We start from the raw sequence: 25,000 nt of genomic DNA, 5'->3' as shown, positions 1-25,000 counted from the left end.
AAGTGATTAATACGTGGATGTGAAGATGGGAAATATGGAGCGAAACAGGAAGTGAGGATGCAGAAGAAAATATGAACATGAACATTAAAAGTGATGTGAATCATCTGCATATTCACAAGAGATCAGTGTTTGTTTTAGATTAGAAGTAATAAATATAACAACAGCAAAACTACAGAAACGTAGAAACGAACATGTGGTTCAGTAACAGAATCTCGTCTGCGTCTCTCAGGAGGAGATTTCTACTCGGCCACCATGACGGACTTCCTGGCCAGCGACGCCGTCATCTACAGGAGCCTCGGAGACGGCCGACCCGTCCTCAGGACCGTCAAATACGACTCCAAGTGGCTCCGAGGTAGGTCACATGACACGTTCAGGGTCGGTCACATGACACGTTCAGGGTCGGTCACATGACGCGTTCAGGGTCAGTCACATGACACGTTCAGGATCGGTCACATGACACGTTCAGGGTCGGTCACATGACGCGTTCAGGGTCAGTCACATGACACGTTCAGGATCGGTCACATGACACGTTCAGGGTCGGTCACATGACGCGTTCAGGGTCGGTCACATGACGCGTTCAGGGTCGGTCACATGACATGTTCAGGGTCGGTCACATGACATGTTCAGGGTTGGTCACATGACACGTTCAGGGTCGGTCACATGACACGTTCAGGGTCAGTCACATGACGCGTTCAGGGTGGGTCACATGGTGCGTTCAGGGTGGGTCACATGACATGTTCAGGGTGGGTCACATGGTGCGTTCAGGGTGGGTCACATGACATGTTCAGGGTGGGTCACATGACACGTTCAGGGTCAGTCACATGACATGTTCAGGGTCAGTCACATGACATGTTCAGGGTCGGTCACATGACGCGTTCAGGGTGGGTCACATGGTGCGTTCAGGGTGGGTCACATGACGCGTTCAGGGTCGGTCACATGACGCGTTCAGGGTCGGTCACATGACGCGTTCAGGGTCGGTCACATGACGCGTTCAGGGTCGGTCACATGACGCGTTCAGGGTCGGTCACATGACACATTCAGGGTCAGTCACATGACATGTTCAGAACGGGTCACATGACACGTTCAGGGTCAGTCACATGATGGGATATTTTCAGCAGACATTTTATAGATTCATTGATTAATTAAATGATTAATAATCAATAAATGTGCTTTTAAACATTAATTGTCAGACAGCCAAATGGAAGTAAAACATGTTGATATTCAGTGTCTTATTGATCTATATATAAGATCATTATTGAGATTCTTTGCTTCCACAGATCCTAAAACCCAGTTTGATGAAACTCAGCGGTCGTATAAACCAACAGGCTCATATTTCCTGTCTGGCGTTTGAAAGGCATCCTGGGAAAAATAACTATAAAGTAAAAGTGGGCGAAGCAGGCGGAGAAAATGAAATAACAACCTTTTATCACCCGATAACTGCTGGGACGTGTTGAGAGAAGAGATGTGAGGAGAGTTTTAACACCGTGTTCTTCTCCGTCTCTGCAGAGCCGCACTTCCTGCACGCCATCGACTACGGTAACTACGTCTACTTCTTCCTCAGTGAGATCGCCGTGGAGTACACCGCCCTGGGCAAGGTACGCCTGTCTCTCTGTCAACGTCTCCATCCAGAAGTAAAGTCAGCTGACGTTTTATATTTGTGTGACGTCCATATAAGTCTCCAGAGAGCAGTTCTGTGTACAGCAGACGCTACTGAGCATGTGCAGGAGCGCTGCTCTGTTTACAGGTTGTTGTGCTGCAGATCCAAACCTCTGGACCAGTAGATCAGTTCAATGTTGGTTTGGATCCAAACATGAAGACAAATATAGAAAATCAGCAGAATGATCCTTTAAGTGACTCATTTAGTTTTAGAGAACAATAAGATGATTAAAACGTTGTGGTGTCTTTCAGCAGCCTGACAGTGAAACTAAGTGTGATGTTGTTACACATGAGTCGTGTGAACCTGCTTCTCTCTGCAGGTGGTGTTTTCTCGGGTCGCTCGCGTCTGTAAGAACGATAACGGCGGATCTCCCAGAGTCCTGGAGAGATACTGGACCTCCTTCCTCAAGGTGACTCTTCTGAAATAATCAACTCTGGAAGTCATTTTCCACTGAGTCTGTAATGTTTGTATATCCAGACTCCTCAGGTGCACATACCTTACCATACACGCACTCTGACCTCTGACCTCTGACCTCGTGTCTGTTCAGGCTCGTCTGAACTGTTCGGTTCCTGGAGATTCCTTCTTCTACTTCGACGTGCTTCAGTCTCTCACCAACGTGCTGCAGATCAACCAGAGACCTGCTGTAGTCGGAGTTTTCACCACTCAGGCCAACAGGTGAACACTCGCTTCTTCTTCTTCTTCTTCTTCTTCTTCTTCTTCTTCTTCTTCTTCTTCTTCTTCTGTCAAACCATCAGACCATCTTTCATACCATCAGAAAACCAGGCGGCTTGGTTTCATCCTCATGAGATTATTTGGTGGGTTTTGATCATCCAGGTGTTGAGGTGATTGCAGACTCCTCATCCACAGTCTTCCTGCGTCTGAGCTGCAGCCGTCAGCTTTCCATCCAAACGTCAAAACACATTTTAACTGAAATTTCTGAAAGTCGATGAAAGAAACTGTGAATGAATGTTTGTTTAGTGAATATTAGCAGTAAACAGTTGGTGCTGATTCTGCTGTCGACTGCAGTAAAGCAGAAACAGAAGATGTGATGAACACAGCTGAAGCCATGGAAACGTGACATCACTTCCTGCTGATGGAGGCGTTTTGATAGCAGCTCTGTGTCAGTAATACGGACGCAGAGAAACATCTGCCGCCATGTTTGGTCTCTGCAGCGGGGCGGAAGCTTCAGGGACGTTTAGTCACATGTTTCCTGTATGACATCATTTATTCACTAAACTTGTTCTTATTTACCTGTTTGAATTTGTTTGTACTGATATGTTTTAAATATGTTTTGTTTAAGTCTTTCTAAATACTGGATGATTCTGCTTCTCCGTCTTTATTCAGGACCATAAAGACTGAGGTGTTAGAGGATGTTTGTATTCCTGCTGTACTTCCTGCTCCATAGATAGACTCACATGTGTCCGAATGTTGTACATGTGTGTTCACACTCATACAGTCTGGATGATGTAATGTCTGAATTTACTGTGAGTCAGAGATACAGCACAGAGCTCTGCGGCTTTCATCACATTTCAAGGGTTTTAATTTAAAAGTTTTCAGGGTTTTGGAGTCTTGGGAGGAAGTTTGTTTGATTTAGTTTCAGTTTTGGTTTATTGAGTCGATGTCAGTTCAGGTTTTAGGGTTTGGACTGAGCTTTCTTGGCATTCATGCAGTATCAGAGTCTCTTTTCCAAATGTCAAGACAGAATTATTGAAGCTTGTTGAACGTGGCTCTGTGTGTCTCTGCAGCATCCCCGGCTCTGCAGTTTGTGCTTTCTACATGGACGACATAGAGAAAGTCTTTAATGGGAAGTTTAAGGAGCAGCGGACCAGCGACTCGTCCTGGACTCCGGTACCTGACGAGCAGGTTCCCCGGCCGAGGTGAGATCCTGTGGGACACGTTTAAGAGTTTACAGCAGCATTTAAACGAGAACAGATCTGAAATGTCTTTGTTTGCTTTGTTTCCTGCAGACCTGGTACGTGTGCAGGCGACGGTCCGGCCGCAGAATACAAGTCATCTGTTCAATTTCCAGACGAGATGCTGACGTTTATCAAGTCGTATCCGCTGATGGACGAAGCCGTTCCCTCCGTCAACGACCGGCCCTGCTTCACCAGGACGTCCAGCAGGTAAGTAGGAGATAACACACATGCAGGATATCTGCAGCACTATAACCCCGAATGTCTGAGTGATGAACCCCGAGCGCTGCTCTCTGTCAGCAGGACTGAGACCGCAGGTTTAAAACACACATTTACCAACGAAGCGTCTCACACGGAGGCTCTGACACTGACAGGAGCAGCAACCCACAGATACACAGAGACACTGACAGGAGCAGCAACCCACAGATACACAGAGACACTGACAGGAGCAGCAACCCACAGATACACAGAGACACTGACAGGAGCAGCAACCCACAGATACACAGAGACACTGACAGGAGCAGCAACCCACAGATACACAGAGACACTGACAGGAGCAGTAACCCACAGATACACAGAGACACTGACAGGAGCAGTAACCCACAGATACACAGAGACACTGACAGGAGCAGCAACCCACAGAGACACAGAGACACTGACAGGAGCAGCAACCCACAGATACACAGAGACACTGACAGGAGCAGCAACCCACAGATACACAGAGACACTGACAGGAGCAGTAACCCACAGATACACAGAGACACTGACAGGAGCAGTAACCCACAGATACACAGAGACACTGACAGGAGCAGCAACCCACAGATACACAGAGACACTGACAGGAGCAGCAACCCACAGATACACAGAGACACTGACAGGAGCAGCAACCCACAGATACACAGAGACACTGACAGGAGCAGCAACCCACAGATACACAGAGACACTGACAGGAGCAGCAACCCACAGATACACAGATCTTACCAGCCTACACGGCAGCTAGCAGCTAGTTAGCATGGCTAGCATTATTAGCGTAGCCGTGCTGTGTGTAGCCTGTAGACTGTATAAAAATAAGGTGTAGCTGTGGTGTTTCTGGTTTAACAGCACTGTGCTGGGCAGGTGACAGGTGTGTTTACGGTGTTTGTGTGTTCTCACAGCGCGGATATAAAGACTGTTAGCCTAGCATGCTAATCCTACATAAACATATGGATGAGACCATACAGACATCCACAGATAGAAGCAGATGAAAGCAGGAGGAGTTAACACATAATTAGAAGTTTTAATTCAAATTAAAAGTTCTTTTTCAAATCAAACATCCCAAGATATGAGTCGAAAGTTTTGTTCTTGCAGCTGCATTTATACCTTTTTTTTTTTTTTTTGACTCAAACGTAGCTTAACCAGTCATGTGATGCTACTTCAGTACACTTTACCAGCAAATATTACTGGGACCACTACAGAAAACTGCAGATGAACATTTAATATTCAGGAATTCACATTATAGACACGACCGCTGACTGTCCCTGTAACACACTGACCATCAGTGGTTCAGACACATACGAGGTTTTGATCTAGTCTTGTTTGTGTCAACTTGATTTATGGAGGATGATAAAAATGTACTTGTAATAGAAAAAGACTTTGTTCTTCCTCTGTGCTCTGCTGCTCTCTGATGGATAATTACACTCCTGAACACACTGACTTACAAGATGCAACAGTAGAATTATCTTCAATCTCCTCACTGCCAGCGTGGCTGATAAAAGACGACGTTATCTCACTCTGCAATACTGAGAGTTTAAAAACTGTTTTAGCATCTAAATGTAGCCGTTAATCTGATCTCAAGTTCAAGAATAGGATTTGTTTTAATCAATAACCACCAGCAGTGGAAGAAGTACTGCAGTAAAAGTACATAAGTATTATGAGCTTGATGTAGTTAAAGTACTACAGTAAAAGTACATAAGTATTATGAGCTTGATGTAGTTAAAGTACTACAGTAAAAGTACATAAGTATTATGAGCTTGATGTAGTTAAAGTATTGCAGTAAAAGTACATAAGTATTATGAGCTTGATGTAGTTAAAGTATTGCAGTAAAAGTACATAAGTATTATGAGCTTGATGTAGTTAAAGTATTGCAGTAAAAGTACATAAGTATTATGAGCTTGATGTAGTTAAAGTACTACAGTAAAAGTACATAAGTATTATGAGCTTGATGTAGTTAAAGTATTGCAGTAAAAGTACATAAGTATTATGAGCTTGATGTAGTTAAAGTATTGCAGTAAAAGTACATAAGTATTATGAGCTTGATGTAGTTAAAGTATTGCAGTAAAAGTAGTGGTTTGGTCCCTCTGACTGATATATTATTATATATGACATCATTAGATTATTAATAGTGAAGCATCAGTGTTAGAGCAGCATGTTACTGTTGTAGCTGCTGGAGGTGGAGCTAGTTTACACTACTTTATATACAGTTAGCTAGTTTACACTACTTTATATACAGTTAGCTAGTTTAGTCCACTGGTTCCCAACCTAGGGGTCAGAAGTATAAAGTAGCATCACATGGAAATACTGCAGTATTTGAGTAAATGTATTTAGTTACTTTTCATCACTGAAATATTCACATGAGCCTAAAGTGTAGAAGAAGAACTGTGAGGTCAGAGATAAAGTGGAGAATGTGAACTGAAGCCTGAAGATAATCGTTGGAATCATCTTTGATTAGTCGGCGGTCACAGGAAACGCTTCCCTCTCTGTGCGTCTGCCTCGCTGCTCTAAAAACCTTCTTTAATCTGCGTCTGCAGGTTTCAGATGAGTTTCTGATGGATTGTAATTACTAGTCTGGAACAAGAATCAGACTCTTAATTCCACGTATGAATTAGCGTCCTCTCCAGAAAGGCCTGAGCTGACCCAGATAATGATGCAGAGATCCTCTCACTGTTAGATAACATCAGTCTGAGGGACTCGTCCTCACGGAGACCACATACATCTACAGTCTCTGACGGGTCGTATTGGTCCATCGTAGGATGACTGATAATCTGTTGATTGTTCAGTGGATAAAATGCTGATCATTATTCTCTCAAGTGAACATGTTCAGATGACTTGTTTTGTCTGAGCAACAGTCACAAACATGTTGAGTTTACTGTCATGGAAAACTGGCAAACCATTAACCATCGAATCATTTCAGCTACAGGAGGCCGTTCAGTCAGCAGCGCCTCCGTCTTCATCGGGGCTAATTTAAGAGGAAGAGGGTCTGTTTTTATTGAGACTTAGTTTTGATTACACATGCAGCCACATATTCAGCTCATGTCCAGCCTCTATATTTATATTCTGGGGCTCTACTGGAATAAAAACTCCTTATTGATCTTCTACTGGTCCTTTATGCAGCCCCTCAGTTCAGCCTCTGTCTGAAACAGGCCGTTTTAGCTCCTGTCTCTTTAAGGCCCCGCCTCCTGATGAGCCCGCTCTGTTCTGATTGGTCAGCTTCAGGAAGCTTCCTCCGGCTCCGGAGGCTACGTAAACAAACTATAGTAGCAGGATTTCACTTCTTCTTCTCCTTCTTTACTCCAAATGTCAACTTCTCAAATCCATCCGTACATGTTGGAGCTGAACAACACATGGAAACACCTTAGCAACCACCTTAGCAACCACCTTAGCAACCAAGGCTACAGAACAGACGCATGTTTATGGGTATGACAGTAAAAGAAAACATTGCAAATGCAGCATCAGAGCAGATTGAAGCCCTGACTTTTGACTTGCAGGCAGCATTTCTACAGACGTTCACCTCAACATCCGACATCAGGAAATAAATAACAGGAAACCACTAAAAGCAGAATATGAGGCCTTTAAAGGTTTTAAAACAGGATTTCATATTCTGTCTTTCTCCCTCTCAGGTCCAAGCTGACCCAGATCGTGGTGGACGTTTCAGCCGGTCCCTACAAGGACCGGACCGTGATGTTCCTGGGCTCAGACGACGGCCGAGTCCTGAAGGTTTTGGCCAGCACGCATCCCAACGACAGCTTCGGATCCAAACTGCTGGAAGACATCGACGTCTACAACCCATCCAAGTAAGAAGAGGGTAGAATCTTCTAGTGCTGGTCTCAAACATGTGATATCCATAATAATACTCTGCTCCTGTCTGTGTGTGCAGGTGTAACGTTCAGGGTCAGGAGGACAGGAGGGTTCTGGGCTTGGAGCTGGATAAGGACCATCATGCCTTGTTCGTAGCGTTCACCAGCTGCGTCATCAGAGTGCCGCTCAGCCGCTGCTCGCAACACGGAGCCTGCAAACAGTAAGAAAACTCAAACTGCATCAGTCAAACTAAATAAAGCAGAAGAAACTTGACTTTTCTGAATCGAGCAGCACAGAAGTCATTAAAACACCATCATTTATTTAATTCTGGCAAACTAGTATGAGAATGGGGGAATCTTTTTAAACATTAAAATGTGGAGCTTAATTTAGCAACACAATCAATATTGTGTAGAAGCGGCGAGCTGGAGGGGAAACGGGGAAGCCGAGTCTGAATAGTTAAATATGAACAAAAGGGAGCTCGTTTATAGACGTCATTAGAGCAGCTCACTGCCCAAATTAGAGCTCATTCATCACTGGAGATACGCACACACACACACGCACACACACACACACACACACACACACACACACACGCTAATCAGACTGGTTTTAATTAGCGAGTGAATGAACGCCAGCTGCACAGATGAACAGAGGCTCCAGCAGCTGCGTCTCACTTCATCACCAATAAAACTTTAACAAAGATGTTTGACTGAGAAGATGTGACAAATCAATCAATCTATCAATCAATTACTTCATTTATCCACAACTGGCAGCTGGTTGTGCAGCAGTGAAACACAGACGCACTTGAATACAATTATCTATTATTTAGTATAATAATGTAAAATCTGAGGATGTTTCGATGACTCGACTGCTGAGATCCTCAGGTGAGGTCACATGACTCCACATAACATAACACAAATATAATATAACACACACACACACGCTCTATACACACACACACTCAGCTCGCTGCTTCTTTCCATCTGTCTGTCGTCTGTTTCTCTTCTTTCTTTCTCTCTTCTTCCTGTTTTCATCTTTCACTCTTTTCTCTCATCTCATCGTTGTTCTTTAACGAGCTTCCCTCTTCTCTCTCTGCAGGGCCTGTCTGGCGTCTCGTGACCCGTACTGCATCTGGCTGCGGACGGGAAGTTGTGCCAACATGGCGCCTGGTTTCAAGTACGTGTCACTTCCTCTTCCTCTCTAATTCCTCTCAGCCGTCATCAATCTGACAGCTAATAAAGTTCCGACGGCTCGGCTCGTATATCTGCCGCGGCGAGCGGAGGCTCGTATATCTGAGATGTAGATCCGTGATGCCTTTCACACCGGCAGCCAAAGTAAAAGGATGGATGGGGGAACATAATGGGAACAAATGTTAAAATGCACGTCAATGTGCACTCTGCTGCTATAAATCTGTTGTTATAAAGCTTTGCTGAAAGAGACTCATCATCAGTTTGTCTTCGTGCTGCTCCTCATGGAAGCTGCAGGATATGAGTGAAACATTCAAACTGTGTTTTTAATGACTGCAGCGTTTCATCAGATTGCAATATTTTCTATGTCTGCTGCATCATTTTAGACAAAGTTCAGCCTGAAATCTTTTCTTATGTCTTTGGAAACTTTGTTATCTCCTCTAGAATCTGAAATGTTATTTGATGTTTGAACAAACAAACATTTCAGTGTTGTCCATGATTGCAGTGCTTTTCCTCCTAGTGTTACAGATTGTTCATAATCACCAAATTATATTGATATTTAATGAGGAAATACACAGAAAATTAATCTGCAACCTGCTGAAATGCTTCCTGTTTCTGCACCAAAACAGACGATGTTCATTAAATCAAGTTTGAGTGGAGACTGATGCGAGGAATAAAACCTGATGAAGAGGATTATTATAATATATAATAATATTTGTCACTACAAACATGTTGCACAAGTTCGCTGTTTTCATTCTGGAGTTTAAGACAAAGTCAGAAGATGAGATGAAACTCAGAGACGGTGCTGAGGAACAGTTTTAGTCGTGACTGCGGCAGACAGCTTCTCAGTCACTGATCTGCAAATCACGCAGCCGAACATCACAAGCGTCCTGAGCATCGCATGCGTCCGGAGCATCACGAGCATCACGAGCATCACAAGCGTCACGAGCATCACAAGCGTCTGGAGCATCACGAGCATCACAAGCGTCACGAGCATCGCATGCGTCCGGAGCATCACGAGCATCACGAGCATCACAAGCGTCACGAGCATCACAAGCGTCCGGAGCATCACGAGCATCACGAGCATCACAAGCGTCACGAGCATCGCATGCGTCCGGAGCATCACGAGCATCACAAGCGTCACGAGCATCACAAGCGTCTGGAGCATCACAAGCATCACAAGCGTCACGAGCGTCACAAGCATCACAAACATCACGAGCATCACGAGCATCACAAGCGTCATGAGCATCACAAGCGTCCCGAGCGTCACAAGCATCACAAGCGTCACGAGCGTCACAAGCATCACAAGCGTCACGAGCATCACAAACATCACAAGCGTCACGAGCGTCACAAGCATCACAAGCGTCACGAGCATCATGAGTATCACAAACATCACGAGCATCACAAGCGTCACGAGCTTCACAAGCATCACAAGCGTCACGAGCATCACGAGCGTCACGAGCATCACAAGCGTCACAAGCATCACAAGCGTCACGAGCATCACAAGCGTCACGAGCATCACGAGCATCACAAGCATCACGAGCATCGCAAGCGTCTGGAGCATCACGAGCATCACAAGCGTCACGAGCATCATGAGTATCACAAACATCACGAGCATCACAAGCGTCCCGAGCATCACGAGCATCACAAGCGCCCCGAGCGTCACGAGCATCACAAACATCACAAGCGTCACGAGCGTCACAAGCATCACGAGCATCACAAGCGTCACGAGCATCACAAGCATCACGAGCGTCCCGAGGATCACAAACATCACAAGCGTCCGGAGCATCACAAGCATCACAAGCGTCACGAACATCACAAGCGTCACGAGCGTCACAAGCATCACGAGCGTCCCGAGGATCACAAGCATCACAAGCGTCACGAGCATCACAAGTGTCACGAGCATCACGAGCATCACAAGCATCACGAGCGTCACGAGCATCACAAGCGTCACAAGCATCACGAGCATCACAAGCATCACGAGCATCACAAGCATCACAAGCGTCACAAGCATCACGAGCATCACAAACATCACAAGCATCACGAGCATCACAAGCGTCACAAGCATCACGAGCATCACAAGCGTCACGAGCATCACGAGCATCACAAACATCACAAACATCACAAGCATCACAAGCGTCACAAGCATCACGAGCATCACAAACATCACAAGCATCACGAGCATCACAAACATCACAAGCATCACGAGCATCACAAGCGTCACAAGCGTCACAAGCGTCACGAGCGTCACGAGCTTCACAAGCGTCACGAGCATCACAAGCGTCACAAGCGTCACAAGCATCACAAGCGTCACGAGCTTCACAAGCGTCACGAGCTTCACAAGCATCACAAACATCACGAGCATCACAAGCGTCACGAGCATCACAAGCGTCACAAGCTTCACAAGCATCACAAGCGTCACGAGCATCACGAGCGTCACGAGCATCACAAGCGTCACAAGCATCACAAGCGTCACGAGCATCACAAGCGTCACGAGCATCACGAGCATCACAAGCATCACGAGCATCGCAAGCGTCTGGAGCATCACAAGCATCACGAGCGTCACAAGGATCACGAGCATCACAAGCATCACGAGCATCGCAAGCGTCTGGAGCATCACGAGCATCACAAGCGTCATGAGCATCACAAGCATCACGAGCGTCACAAGCGTCACAAGCATCACGAGCATCACAAGCATCATCTAGCTCCACCTGCAGCAGCTACAGGTTTCAGGTTTAACCTCTGAGGTTAACTGATGATCTTCTTCTCATCTGCTCTCAGACTCATTACGAGCCGCTGCAGCTGGACAGATGTGAACATAAATGCACTCGTGCAGCCGTTAGGACGACTGCATGAAGTGGTTATTTAGTCTGTGCTGCAGCGCTGGAGAGAGAATACATTTCAGAGTTTATAACTGATGATATTTAGAGACGAGGAGGCTGCAGCTCCTCCAGGATTAAAACAACTCCTTCTCCGACACACAAATATGAAAATCGTATCACTTCGACCTGCAGGGAAGCAGCAGACACCTCAGCTGCAGATCGATGGTCATGAAGTGTTGTGGAGACGCAGCAGAGCAGGCGGCTACCTGACACTGCAGTTATTGATTGGACGGGAACACATCTGATTTCACAAGCTGCTCGCTGCTCTGTGTGTGCGTGTGCGTGTGTGTGAGAGTGTGTGTGTGTGTGTGAGTGTGTGTGTGTGTGTGTGTGTGTGTGTGTGTGTGTGTTTGTATCGATGGACTGAAACACAGGAGATTTCGTCTTTGGGCTCGACTCACGTGTCTTGAATCCAGAGTGAAGTTGGAGGCTTTTGGGAGTTTAAAGAAACACTTGGAGGAAAGTTTTAGCAGGTTTTGGTCGATTAACAACAAACCAGCCACACTTTAAACGACTTTAAATCTGATACGTTTACATAAATAATTAGAGGTTTGATGGAGCAGTGAGAAGAAGATAACTGTAACTGTGTGTGTGTGTCAGTCATTTAGAGTCAAATTGTTTCATGTCAGAGCGAAACGTCTCTCAGCTTCAGATTTCCAGCTGGTGTTTTATAAATCGAGTCTCTTTGTGCTTCAACACGTCCATCAGATGTGAACATGATCAATGTCAAACACAAATATTCCAGCAGGCGTTTTTAATCCCCGTATTGATCTCAGGTCAGACTGAATGTGATGTTCTCCTCAGCTGACGACTCTTTATATTCGACCGTCTCCTTTTGATGTGTCTTTCCTCGCCGATCGATGCTTCACGGCGCCTCGAGGTGGTGGTGGTGGGGGGGGGGGGGGGTCGTGTGTTGTTTCTGGAACAGTGAAGATTTTTCATAGACTGTTGATCCGGAGGAGGGCGGGTTTCAGACCTTCAGGACAATCTTTACTGGGATTAGAGAGGCTGAACTCATAACATCTGCAAACAGTTCAGGAGATCAACAGTGAAAAAATAAGAAAGCAGATGAAGAGTTTTTGTTGTTTGTTCAGCGTGGAGGGAAAGAGTGTCCGTCTGTCTTTGTTAAGTTTAGTGGAAAGAAACTGCAGGTTTTTAGATCAGATTCAACTTTATTGACATTGAACAAATACGTAACAACCAGATGCAGTTGGCATCTGACCAGAAGTGCAGTTCAGGCATAAAGTGCAGACATACAGAATATAAATTACTGCAAACATGTACAAATGATGCAGTATGTTGTATAAATATATAATAGTATATATAAAAAGTTCAGATGGTTTCACAGTTTATTACACTTCAAATACAAATTCAGTTTTATTTATAAAGCATCAAATCCCAACAGAACAGAGCCGAGCAGGTCGAGACTGAACTCTTTACTGTACAGAGACCCAACGTTCCTCCAGCAGAACCGGACTCTGAGTGGACGCCGTCTGCATGACCGGTTGGGTGAAGGCAGATGGAAATACTCAAGTACATGTACCTCAAAACTGTACTGAAGTGCAGTACTTGAGTAAATGTACTGAGTTACTCATGCTGAGGATCAAATCTTCCTCCTCTTCCTCCTCTTCCTCCATTAACGGGGAAAGCATCTCTGTTCTGGTCACCTCAGTTACTTTCAGACGCTGATGTCTCGGCGTTGAAATGCTGTTTTCTTCTAACTTTAGAAAACCACACACACAGGAAACAATAATATCTACAGAAAGAAACACAACTGGCGTTTTTAATACAAACAGCAGCACAGAGATGCTGGAGGAAGATTAAAATGGACAGGATGGAGCCGACAGAGATGAAAAGGGACAAGGAGAGAAACTGAGAGGGAGGCAAAGATGTGATGCAAGAGGTGGAAAGGAAGAAGAGGAAGAAGAAGAGAAAGAAGAAGAGCGAAGATGAGAGAAATCTGTGTCAGAGGAAGTAAAACAAGCAGGAAACAGACACGCAGGTAACTTTGTCTCTCAGCAGCTGTTCAAGTGAAGTTTCATTTAATCTCGTTCAGTTCTGCGTTTAATAAAGTGCTTCAGTCTTTTCTTTAAAAGTGAGCAAATAGAACAACTTTTTCTTCATTTACACTCTTTATTTTTAACATGTGAACTAAACTGAAATGCATTTTTTTAACTTTTGATCTTTGTACACTTTCATCAATCATCCGTCGTGGACGTAACTTTAGATCAGTGAATCATGAGCCTGTGAACTATGTGCACCAAAGTAAAGCTCTTCAGATTAACTTTAGTCAGCAGTTAGAAGTTTCCTTTACTGATACAGCAGTGTAAAAACACTCTGCTCTCTGCTCTCTGTGTCATGGACGCAGAGAGCAGAGAGCAGCAGGTCTGTGTGTCTGTTGACGGAGCAACACACACACAGAGAGCAGAGAGGCCGCAGCATATAAATCTAATAATAAGTGTCTGTTGTGGTGCCACCATGTGGTCAGATGATTACCTGAGCAACAGGTGAGACGTTGGACGTGTAGCTGTTGCGGTCTGTGAAGCTGAGATGATTCTAGGGCCAAAGCACATAATAATAATAATAATGATAATCATAATAGGTAAATAAATATTTATAATTCCACAAGGGTTCCTAATCATTAACACAATAATTACGCTGTTTGGTTGCTCCTGTTGGACAGCGAGCAGGAAACATGTTCAGTAACCGTTCAGATATCTGGAGTTCATGTTTTTATCAGCTCGTCCTCACAAGATAAACAAAAACAAACTTTACTCACATTTACGCATCCAGCAGCCGCAGCAGCACCACTGCTGAAGCGAGCAGTTCAGATGACGTCAGTGTGAGGTGACGAATTTCCATAATTAGAGACGGCGAGTTGGATAAAAACACACAATCAGTACGATAAATTACATTTTCCAACAACCAGCAGTACAGAGGTCAGAGGTCACAGCTGCACTGTAGGAGGAGGATGATATTACTGTGAGGAAGAAAAGGGAGGATTTCTATCTGAGAGCGTCATTAGAGCGAGAAGAAGAAGAAGAAGATTGATTCAGTGGCAGGAAATCAGCAACGTGAGCAACTTCCTGATGAGTCCGTCAGCGGAGAGAAAACTACAGATCCTCCCAGCATCCTCGGGGTTAAATGTCTCTCATCAGCTGACATTGTTGCCTTTAATCAGCATCATATCGTGTGTGATGGGAGACGCGTCGCTGTTTGTCCTGCGAGCTCTGCAGAGAAGTGCAGCAAACTTTGACCAAGTTTGGTGATTATCTTCTATTAGCGTCAGTGGAGATCACATCACAGCTCGACTGCTCGCCCCTCGTCCTGCATCCGATCCTCTTCTATTAACTTCAAAACCTCAAGACACAATACAGTCGAGTCCCAGGAGCCCGTCCTGCATCTGCAGCATCCTCAGCAGGGTCGGGGGGGCGTCCGTCCCGACTTTTATCTTATATTTGTGAAGGAAGAAGCGTGTTAGAATCAGATTTCAGACATAATGCATCTAATTTCCCTTAATTGCTTCTTTTCCTCACATCTTAAGCCCCTTTTCAACCAAAATGTTCCAGGAACTAACAGAGGACTTAATCTGAAGAACTAAACTAGGAACTAAAGGAACCGGGTAGATTATGCCGAGTGGAGCCGTGTTGAATTAAAGGATCATTCTGCTGATTTTCTATATTTGTCTTCATGTTTGGATCCAAAGAACTGATCTACTAACCAGTGTTGTGTGTGTTGTTGCACTGGGTCACATGTTCAGCATCATGTTTTCAGTCTCCAGAGAGTAGTTCTGTGTACGGCAGACGCTACTGAGCATGTGCAGGAACGCGGTTCTGTTTACAGCTTGTTGTGCTGCAGATCAACACGTCTGAACTTAATACTGAAGGTTCCTGTACCGCTTCCTCCGTCAGAAACGCAGGTTTAACTGCTGGAGACGCAGGACAGAAACACGTTTTTAGAGAAATGAGATGTCAAAACACTCATTTATGTTTTATTTACTGGGAACTTTTTCTTCTTTGGTTGTCTTGGAGGAACCTGTGTGATGTGTGTTTCTATTCATTTTTAAAACTCTTTATAGCTTTTTTACTCATAAAGTAACATTTTAGATTAAATTTAAGCTTATTTCTTTTCCGATTTCCCGCCTCCTTCATACTCATTCAACTGTAACACAATTCAGACTTCAGCACATTAGTTCATCTTTTCATGACTTTCATACATTTTTACTGAATGCAGCTCATGTTTGATGTTTAGTTCAGGCTCCTTCAGCACTAAAGGATTTCCACTTCTTTCATTTCAGTTTCCAGTTTTCAGCTTTTACTGACAGAATCTTGTGAAAGTTGTAACTTAATGTACCGCGGATCAGCTGAATATTTAACTGGTTTTAGACCAGACTATTCCAACTAAAATCTCTAGCAAACAACCCGAGTGTAGAAGAGCAGAGCAGCCTGACCTCAGTGCAGCAGATCCTCTTCACTAAACACTGAGATATTATTATTCTGAGCTTCACTCGACTGAAAATCTCTGAGTTCAGCTGCTGAAACCTCTGCTGATAAGTGGAAGCTTTCCTCCAGGGAGAGACGGAGAGAGAAAGGAAGGTGTGTGTGATGTGGTTAGGGTTAGGAGGGTTAGGGTTAGGAAGGTTAGGGGTTAGGGGTTAGAATTAGGGTTAGGGGTTAGAATTAGGAGGGTTGAATCGAGGGTTAGGGTTAAGAGAGTTAGGGTTAAAGGGGTTAGGGTAGGGTTAGGGGTTAGGAAGGTTAGGGGTTAGGAAGGTTAGGGTAGGGTTAGGGGTTAGGAGGGTTAGGGTTAGGAAGGTTAGGGGTTAGGAAGGTTAGGGTAGGGTTAGGGGTTAGGAGGGTTAGGGTTAGGAAGGTTAGGGGTTAGGAGGGTTAGGGGTTAGGGGTTGGGGTTAGGGATAGGGTTAGGGTAGGGTTAGGGGTTAGGAAGGTTAGGGGTTAGGAGGGTTAGGGGTTAGGGGTTAGGAGGGTTAGGGATAGGGTTAGGGATAGGGTTAGGGTAGGGTTAGGAAGGTTAGGGTAGGGTTAGGAAGGTTAGGAGTTAGGAAGGTTAGGGGTTAGGGGTTGGGGTTAGGGATAGGGTTAGGGTAGGGTTAGGGGTTAGGAAGGTTAGGGTAGGGTTAGGAAGGTTAGGGGTTAGGAGGGTTAGGGGTTAGGGGTTAGGAGGGTTAGGGATAGGGTTAGAGTAGGGTTAGGGGTTAGGAGGGTTGAAGGGTTAGGGGTTAGGAAGGTTAGGGATAGGGTTAGGGTAGGGTTAGGGGTTAGGAGGGTTGAAGGGTTAGGGGTTAGGAAGGTTAGGGGTTAGGAGGGTTAGGGGTTAGGGGTTAGGAGGGTTAGGGATAGGGTTAGAGTAGGGTTAGGGGTTAGGAGGGTTAGGGGTTAGGAGTTAGGAAGGTTAGGGTAGGGTTAGGGGTTAGGAAGGTTAGGGGTTAGGAAGGTTAGGGTAGGGTTAGGGGTTAGGAAGGTTAGGGGTTAGGAAGGTTAGGGGTTAGGGATAGGGTTAGGGTAGGGTTAGGGGTTAGGAGGGTTAGGGGTTAGGAGTTAGGAAGGTTAGGGTAGGGTTAGGGGTTAGGAAGGTTAGGGGTTAGGAAGGTTAGGGTAGGGTTAGGGGTTAGGAAGGTTAGGGGTTAGGAAGGTTAGGGTAGGGTTAGGGGTTAGGAAGGTTAGGGGTTAGGAAGGTTAGGGTAGGGTTAGGGGTTAGGAAGGTTAGGGGTTAGGAGGGTTAGGGGTTAGGGATAGGGTTAGGGTAGGGTTAGGGGTTAGGAGGGTTAGGGGTTAGGGATAGGGTTAGGGTAGGGTTAGGGGTCAGGAAGGTTAGGGGTTAGGAGGGTTAGGGGTTAGGGATAGGGTTAGGGTAGGGTTAGGGGTTAGGAAGGTTAGGGGTTAGGAGGGTTGAATCGAGGGCAGCTGGACCAGTCAGTTTAACAATTTATGTAACTTCAACTGGAGAGAAAACATGAAAACAGGAAAGTGTAAATAAAGATGGAGATGGTTGTCGTGGCAGCAAGTCAGCTGTTTCCCTGGAGACTGTGTGTGTGTGTGTGTCTGTGTGTGTGTGTGTGTGTGTGTGTGTGTGTGTGTGTGTGTGTGTGTGTGTGTGAGGGCTTTAATAAGCTGCTCTGACAGACTGATGGAGATGAAGAAACATGACAGATGTGATCTTTGAATGACAGCAGCGACCTTCAGACTTCACTAGAATGTTAAATATGTTATAATTACAATTCGTTTTGACGATTTTATCCGAAGCGACGTCGACATGAAAGTGAATCCAACCTGAGCAGGATGTGTGAGGAGAGAACAGCAGTAATGAAGCTTCAGGTCTGACAGGACGTAGATGCAGGTGCTGAGGTGTTTGCTGGTCTGTAGTTGAAAGTTTGGTAGCTCGTTCCATCAGCGGGGAACTGCAGAGTCCAGCTGGTGACTGAGGGTCCTGCTGGTACCAGGCAGAGCGCAGTGAGCGGGAGGGACTGTAGACCTGGACGAGGGAGTTCAGGTAGGCAGGAGCTGTTCTATAAGCGACTGTCAGGGTTTTGAATTTGATGCAGGCAGCAACAAACTCAAAGAAACTAAAATACATTAATACAAGACCGTTTACTTCACTTCAGATCTTCATTGACCCACAACAGGAGATTCTTTTTACCAGCAAATCCTCCACATGAAGCTCAGATCTGTGGTTTGATCATGTGACTCTATCAGCAGTAATCAGCAGGACGACATCATCCGTCTGTAACACGTCACTGTTAATCAATAATGATGATTGATGATGTGACGGTGCTGCGGTTCAGCTCTGGTTGGGTTTAAAGATGATGGTTTGGGTTAAAATGATCAAATGTAATTAACATGGGACACACACAAGAACTTGTAAAATATATTTTTCATTTTATGTCTTTAAGGTTCATCCTGAACCTTCGTCATCATTAGAAAGTGAAGCTGACATGTTCATCCAATGACACACACTGCTGTTGTTCCTTCATCATCTTCATCATCACCTGAGCAGTTCAGCAGGCGCCGCCGTCTCACCGGAGCTTCAGGGTTTGAGTTTATGGCCGTTAGCGGGCGCAGGAAAACCGCCGCCATCAGGTTTAAACTCATCTAACAACTGTGTTGGAGCCTCGAAGCCGACAGGAAATGAGACGCTTCAGTCCTCAGTCGTCAGGTCTGCTGGTCCTCGGCAGCGTCGGATGCATGTTGGTTCATTCTGGCTTTAATTTCCTGATTATTGATCTATAAACAGCTGTTCTTAAAACACTGTGACGTCAGCGAGTGTTGCTTTCTACCGATGGACGGTATCATATACAAAGTGCTTTTTAAGACAAAGTCAAGTCTCAAGTCTTTTTTTTTTTCAGGTCTCAAGTCGTTGGAGTCTTTCAGAGCGAGTCTGAAGTCTCAGGTGGATCAGAGTCCCAGTTCAACCTCAAGTCTCTGGTCTTTTAAACCTGATGGACTCCAGTGATTTAGATTTAATGACTCTGGTGACAGTAACGACCTGATTACATCCAGACCTATACGCAGCTGTTTTTAAGGCTTCTGGGGCAAATCCAAGTCCTTTAATTCAAGTCTTCAGTCTCTCAGAGAAACTTTCACTGACTTCAAACCTGAAACTGTTCATCAGAACCTCAAACGTATCATGTGAGTGTAAAAAACCTTTAAATGTTCTTTTTCTGCAGCCGTTTGTGCGTCGTAATGACTTTTCACAGCCTGTGAAACCTGTTAACGCCTCCACTGAAGAGCCTCGACTCGGCTGCGTTTTATAACCGACCGAGTCTATTTCCGTCTCCTCGCTAGGTGAACGAGGCGTTCAGGTGCCCGAGGGGGTTCGGGATTTATAGCGGCTCGCTGTCGCCTTTCTCTCTCCTCACTTACATCACAGCCCACGCTGGTGGAAACGAGTCCGCAGAGACGGAGGAAGGCTGCTGATGGAGAGAGAGAGAATGAGTGATAAGGCAGATAAATATTGAGTGACTGAGGGGGCGAACGAGTTAGCAAATAAGTGAGGTGGAGAGAGGTAAATATAGAGCGAGCGAGCAGAGCAAAGCATAATGATTTCATGATAAATCCAGACACAGTTCAGTGAATGAGCTCCGTGTTTACAGGTATATGTAGAGAGCAGAGCTGCTGTTTGCTAATAAATGAAACATCACACGGCCAAAAGTATGTAGACGTCCAAACATCAGGAGCAACAGTGAGGTGATGAGTTCAAGTTCTTCCTCCTGACTTTAACATTCGTCTGGTTTCCATCCAAATGTAACACAAGTTTTAACTGAATTTCAAGAGAATCAGCAAAAGAAATACGAATGCTTGTTTGTTTCCGTCCACTGCTGTTGTGTGAATGTTAGCAGATAAACAGCAGGTGGCGCCGATTCTCCAGTCGGCGCCATTAAACCGCTGAAGAAGAGTAAAGTAAACTAGAAGTCTGCACTCATTTAAACAGTAACTTGGATCAGCGACAGGAGTTTAAACTATGAGGATGCACCTGCTAACGAGGGAGATGACGGATGAAGACGTAGCTATGGCGACAGCAGGGTGAAGCTGAGTCAACGGCAGACATTATAAACAGATTGAATAAAGAGTGATGTGCAGGTGATGCAGATGCAGACAGAAGGTGATAAACTGAGCTGGAAACACGTCGTGCCAAATAAACGAGGACGTGGGCTGAGTGCCGCAGTCTGAAAAACAAAAAGTACCTCTTCACTCTCTCTAATGTTTCTGGGGAAATATCCGCCCGCCTCCAGAAACATCACGCCGACTCCAACTTCCTGCTGATGGGTTCTGACTGTAAGTTGGTTTACTGGAGCGTCGCCAAATGTTCCCTCTTTGTTTGTGTGTTTGGATGAAAAAGTGAGTCACGGAGACGTCTGGCTGGCTTTGAAAAAAAGAAGAACTTTGGCAGAAAAAGTCTTTTTAATTTTAGAGTTTTGATTTTGTTTGTGGTTGTTTTTCTTGGAGGACGTCGGCGTCGCTCCGTCTGTCCAGAGAGAGACATCTCAACAACCTAACCCTGAGATAAATGATGGATGACTGGTCCCAGTAACAGTTAGTGGGACTGTTTTCTGATGATGATGAGTTTAAGGTTCCTCAGATGTGAATGTTTTCTGGTTTCTTCAGTCAGTAAACTGAAGATCTTTGAGTTGTGGACAAAACGAGACGTCGTCTTGGACTTTTTAGAAACACTGATCAACAGTTTTCACCGTTTTCTGACATTTTATGGACCAAGCAACTAATTGATCGATCCAGAAAACAATCAACAGATCAATCATTAGCTGCAGCTCTCAGTGTGTATTGATCGATCGGCCCTGATCCCTCCTGTGAGGTACTGCGATGGTAAAACTGCAGTCGACAGTAAAAACCTGATTTGTTGCCACTTTAAAAAAGGATTTGAAGGTCAGATGAGCGTCGGCGCCGTCGGAGACGCTGTGAGGAAAGTAAATGGCTTCATTTACTGGAGCTGCAGAGATGCACGCCGCCGCACTGTACTCTGTGTGTCTCATGGTCACCATCTGTCCTCTGATTGGACAAATGTCACCCTCCTTTCCTCTGATTGGATGACCCAAAAAGGTGAATTTGTGTTTTCTTTTCTCTCCACCTTCCAGATTAAGCTGCAGATGAAGAATGTGACATAATTTAATTAACGACTCCTTTTCTGGTCGCCGTGGTTATACATCATTGATCAGATTTGCAGGCAACGGTAACCGACGGCAACCGCCATGAGAGGAGGAGGTGCTGCGTCTGGATTGTTCTCCGGTCGATATTGTATCTTTTGTTTGTCTTAATTCCTCCTCTCCCTCCTGTCTGCAGGGCGGGGTTCGAACAGGATATCGAGGGCGACCACTCGCTTCAGCCGGACAGCTGCCACGGTGAGATAAACACACACAATCACCACGGCAACAGCAGCTGTGGAAACCAGTGAATTATTAAACCTCAGCAGTGATACAGACAATAAAGTGCAGCAGATAAGAAGACTGTGAGGGTTTCAGTGAGATTAATGTTTCAGATGTTCTGTGTGTTTTGTGCAGCCGACGTGTTGGCGACCACACGGAACCACGAGTCCGCCGCCGACTCCGCCTACGGTAAGAAACACAGAGAGCTGGGCAAACAGCGGCCCGTGGCCCAAAGCCGGCCTTCCAGGAATATATTTGACAAAAGTTTTTACTTAAATAATTTACATCAAAGGTTTTACATAATTCCTCACAAATCTACTGCAGGTAACAAAAGAAAGAAATAAACTCAGTGTGTTCGCTCTGTTCTACAGCTGCACTGCTGTCTGAACACATCTAATAGATAGACTGTATGTCTGTATGACTGTATGACTGTATATCTGTATGTCTGTATATCTGTATGACTGTATGTCTGTATGTATATCTGTATGACTGTATGTATGTATATCTGTATGACTGTATGTCTGTATATCTGTATGACTGTATGTATGTATATCTGTATGTCTGTATGTCTGTATGTCTGTATATCTGTATGTCTGTATATCTGTATGACTGTATGTCTGTATGACTGTATGTCTGTATGTCTGTATGTATATCTGTATGTCTGTATGTCTGTATGACTGTATATCTGTATGTCTGTATGACTGTATATCTGTATGACTGTATGTCTGTATGTCTGTATGTATATCTGTATGTCTGTATGTCTGTATATCTGTATATCTGTATGTCTGTATGTATATCTGTATGTCTGTATGACTGTATGTCTGTATGTCTGTATATCTGTATGTCTGTATGACTGTATGTCTGTATGTCTGTATATCTGTATGTCTGTATGTCTGTATGTCTGTATGTCTGTATATCTGTATGTCTGTATGTCTGTATATCTGTATGTCTGTATATCTGTATGACTGTATGTCTGTATGACTGTATGTCTGTATGACTGTATGTCTGTATGACTGTATGTCTGTATGTCTGTATATCTGTATGTCTGTATGTCTGTATGTCTGTATATCTGTATGTCTGTATATCTGTATGTCTGTATGTCTGTATGTCTGTATGTCTGTATGTCTGTATGTCTGTATATCTGTATGTCTGTATGTCTGTAACAGCTTCGGCCTGTTGGACCATAACAGATTTATTTTTCACACACAAACAGAAGTGAAGCAGACTGATATCCACTGAGAACAAAGAACGTCTCTAGTATCAAACTGGTTCAAACCCAGTCAGACTTTAGCCGGCGTGTTTGTACAGTACAGTATCACAGCAGGGGATAACCGCCCCCCCCCCCCCCCCCCGATATCTGAGTCAGTCAGATATCAGCCGTATTTCACTGTTTCCTGCTCGCTTTCAGCCGGCGTGTTAAGTTACTGCTGATGAAAACCAGCATTTCCTGCTTCACTGCTTCATATTAAAAGCTTTTATTGTGAAGAATTTATGGGAAATTAAATGTGTTTATCACCTAATTAGCAGAGCTTCGTTAGTGTTGCTATTCTACAATAAAAACAGGTCAACACAACAAGATCTGGAGATATTTGGAGCTGTTTGTTCAGCGGCTCAGAGTACGAGCAGTGTGATGATGATGTCTGATGAAGAGCTGCAGTCAGCAGGATCTTACTGCACCTGCACCACGTCATCATCTTCTTCTACAGAGCGTCCCTGTAGCTGAACGGTTGCTCAGCACATCAGTGCAGCGTTCCTGGTTTGATTCCAGCAGAGACCTTTATCACATGTCATACTGTCTCTCTCGCCGTGTTTCCAGTAAAGGTCACTGGAGGTCGGTTATTGTTTGTTGTCGGCTGGTGTTCGCTGTGTGTGATGCCACATCCTCCGTAGGTTGGAGTTCCTGTTGAGTTCCTCTATCCGTAGTGAGTCAGTCGCTGAGGCGTCTCCTGATCTAAAGGCTCTGAGCAGCTGTTTGACTGATGGTTTCCTGTTCTACTCTCAGATCCTTTTGCTAACAGTGACATTGTCCACGCAGTAGTTAACGCATGTCGATACAGATGAAGTGAACACATTCAGGTCTGTCTGACGGGCAAATATGTTCCAACAGTCACAGAGTTGAGAGACTGTAACTGTCCTTCTGGTCGGTTCAGTGTTGTTAGAACCAGGTGGGGGTGCAGTCCTGTAAACGTCCTTTATGTTGCAAACAGCTGCTTATTTCCACATCCAGCAGTTACGGAGCAACATCATCATTCATGTGGAGTCGTGTTTCTCTTTTAGCTGTTTTTACTCTCTACCAGCTCCTGAGGGAAATATCTGGCTCTTTAGCTGCTAAATGCTCCACTATGTTCACCAGCTAGTCTACAGCTAACTGTTAGCAGCTAGTCTACAGCTAACTGTTAGCAGCTAGTCTACAGCTAACTGTTAGCAGCTAGTCTACAGCTAACTGTTAGCAGCTAGTCTACAGCTAACTGTTAGCAGCTAGTCTACAGCTAACTGTTAGCAGCTAGTCTACAGCTAACTGTTAGCAGCTAGTCTACAGCTAACTGTTAGCAGCTAGTCTACAGCTAACTGATAAACAACGAGCTGAAACTCACTATAAAGTCACTGATAATTCTCTGTAGGTTCATCTCTACGAGACAAACATACATCGAATACTTCTTCCACTGCAGCAGATTTATGAAATGTTCCTTCAGCCCAGAGAATCATGTGACTGAGTCTCTGAGAAGACGAGAAGTGAAGAGCGGTTTGTTGATGGGTCCGGCTCAGCTGGAGAGTCTCGACTCCACTAACGAGCTCAAACTCAACTGGAAGAAATTCAGTTATTCCGCCTCATTTGACTGGTGTTGGTGTACAGTAGCCCGTCGCTCGGTCGGACGTTATTACCCTCCACTAGATCACAATCCAGCAGATCAAAGCGGCGGCCGCTCTGTATTCATAGCTGCGTCTCTGCTGCTACCTGCCTGTCAGGAGTCCTGCTTGTGAAGCGGCGAGGTATTGTCATTCACAGAGCGACAGCAGACCCGTGCACTGAATCCCATTAAGGCTCTATAGTGTGATTAAAGCCAGAGAGGAGAGAGAGGCAGATTCCTGATATGTGGACTACTTGACATGAACTCGGTCTGTCGTTCAGGAACACTTGAAGCGAACTGAAGTGGCTGCATCACATCAACAGTAACAATAGCTGTGATGAAGAAAAATACAAAGAATGAAGGACGAAGAAAACATCGCTGAGATAAATGAAACTAAAAACTACTTCCTGTAATCCACGTCTGAATGACGTCTTTCATCAGGCGTCTCACGTCGTCCTGTTTGTATTTTTGGCTGCGTTCCTGCTGCGAACGTGCTGCGGCGGTTCAGATCCTATCAAACACGCTGAAGTCCACCGGAGCAGCAGTTTCAATCCCCGCAGTCCT

The 25,000-nt window shown here is 45.0% G+C and overlaps 1 protein-coding gene across 3 annotated transcripts in view; it reads left to right on the top strand.

Moving 5' to 3' along the window:
• LOC137198877 (semaphorin-6D-like) overlaps window positions 1-25,000 on the top strand; it is a 153,808-nt gene that overhangs the window by 104,442 nt on the left and 24,366 nt on the right. For all 3 annotated transcript variants that reach the window (XM_067612880.1, XM_067612881.1, XM_067612879.1), the window contains exons 10-20: window positions 230-352; window positions 1,507-1,595; window positions 1,977-2,066; window positions 2,205-2,332; window positions 3,403-3,534; window positions 3,625-3,780; window positions 7,446-7,619; window positions 7,703-7,843; window positions 8,722-8,799; window positions 21,505-21,563; window positions 21,723-21,776. In XM_067612880.1, coding sequence (XP_067468981.1) covers window positions 230-352; window positions 1,507-1,595; window positions 1,977-2,066; window positions 2,205-2,332; window positions 3,403-3,534; window positions 3,625-3,780; window positions 7,446-7,619; window positions 7,703-7,843; window positions 8,722-8,799; window positions 21,505-21,563; window positions 21,723-21,776 — 1,224 coding nt within the window. The remainder of the gene's footprint in view (window positions 1-229; window positions 353-1,506; window positions 1,596-1,976; window positions 2,067-2,204; window positions 2,333-3,402; window positions 3,535-3,624; window positions 3,781-7,445; window positions 7,620-7,702; window positions 7,844-8,721; window positions 8,800-21,504; window positions 21,564-21,722; window positions 21,777-25,000) is intronic.

This window comes from Thunnus thynnus, chromosome 15, assembly GCF_963924715.1.
Source record: "Thunnus thynnus chromosome 15, fThuThy2.1, whole genome shotgun sequence".
Lineage (NCBI taxonomy): Eukaryota > Metazoa > Chordata > Actinopteri > Scombriformes > Scombridae > Thunnus > Thunnus thynnus.
Note: the sequence above shows the minus strand (reverse complement) of the source record. Positions and strands in the feature narration are given on the sequence as shown.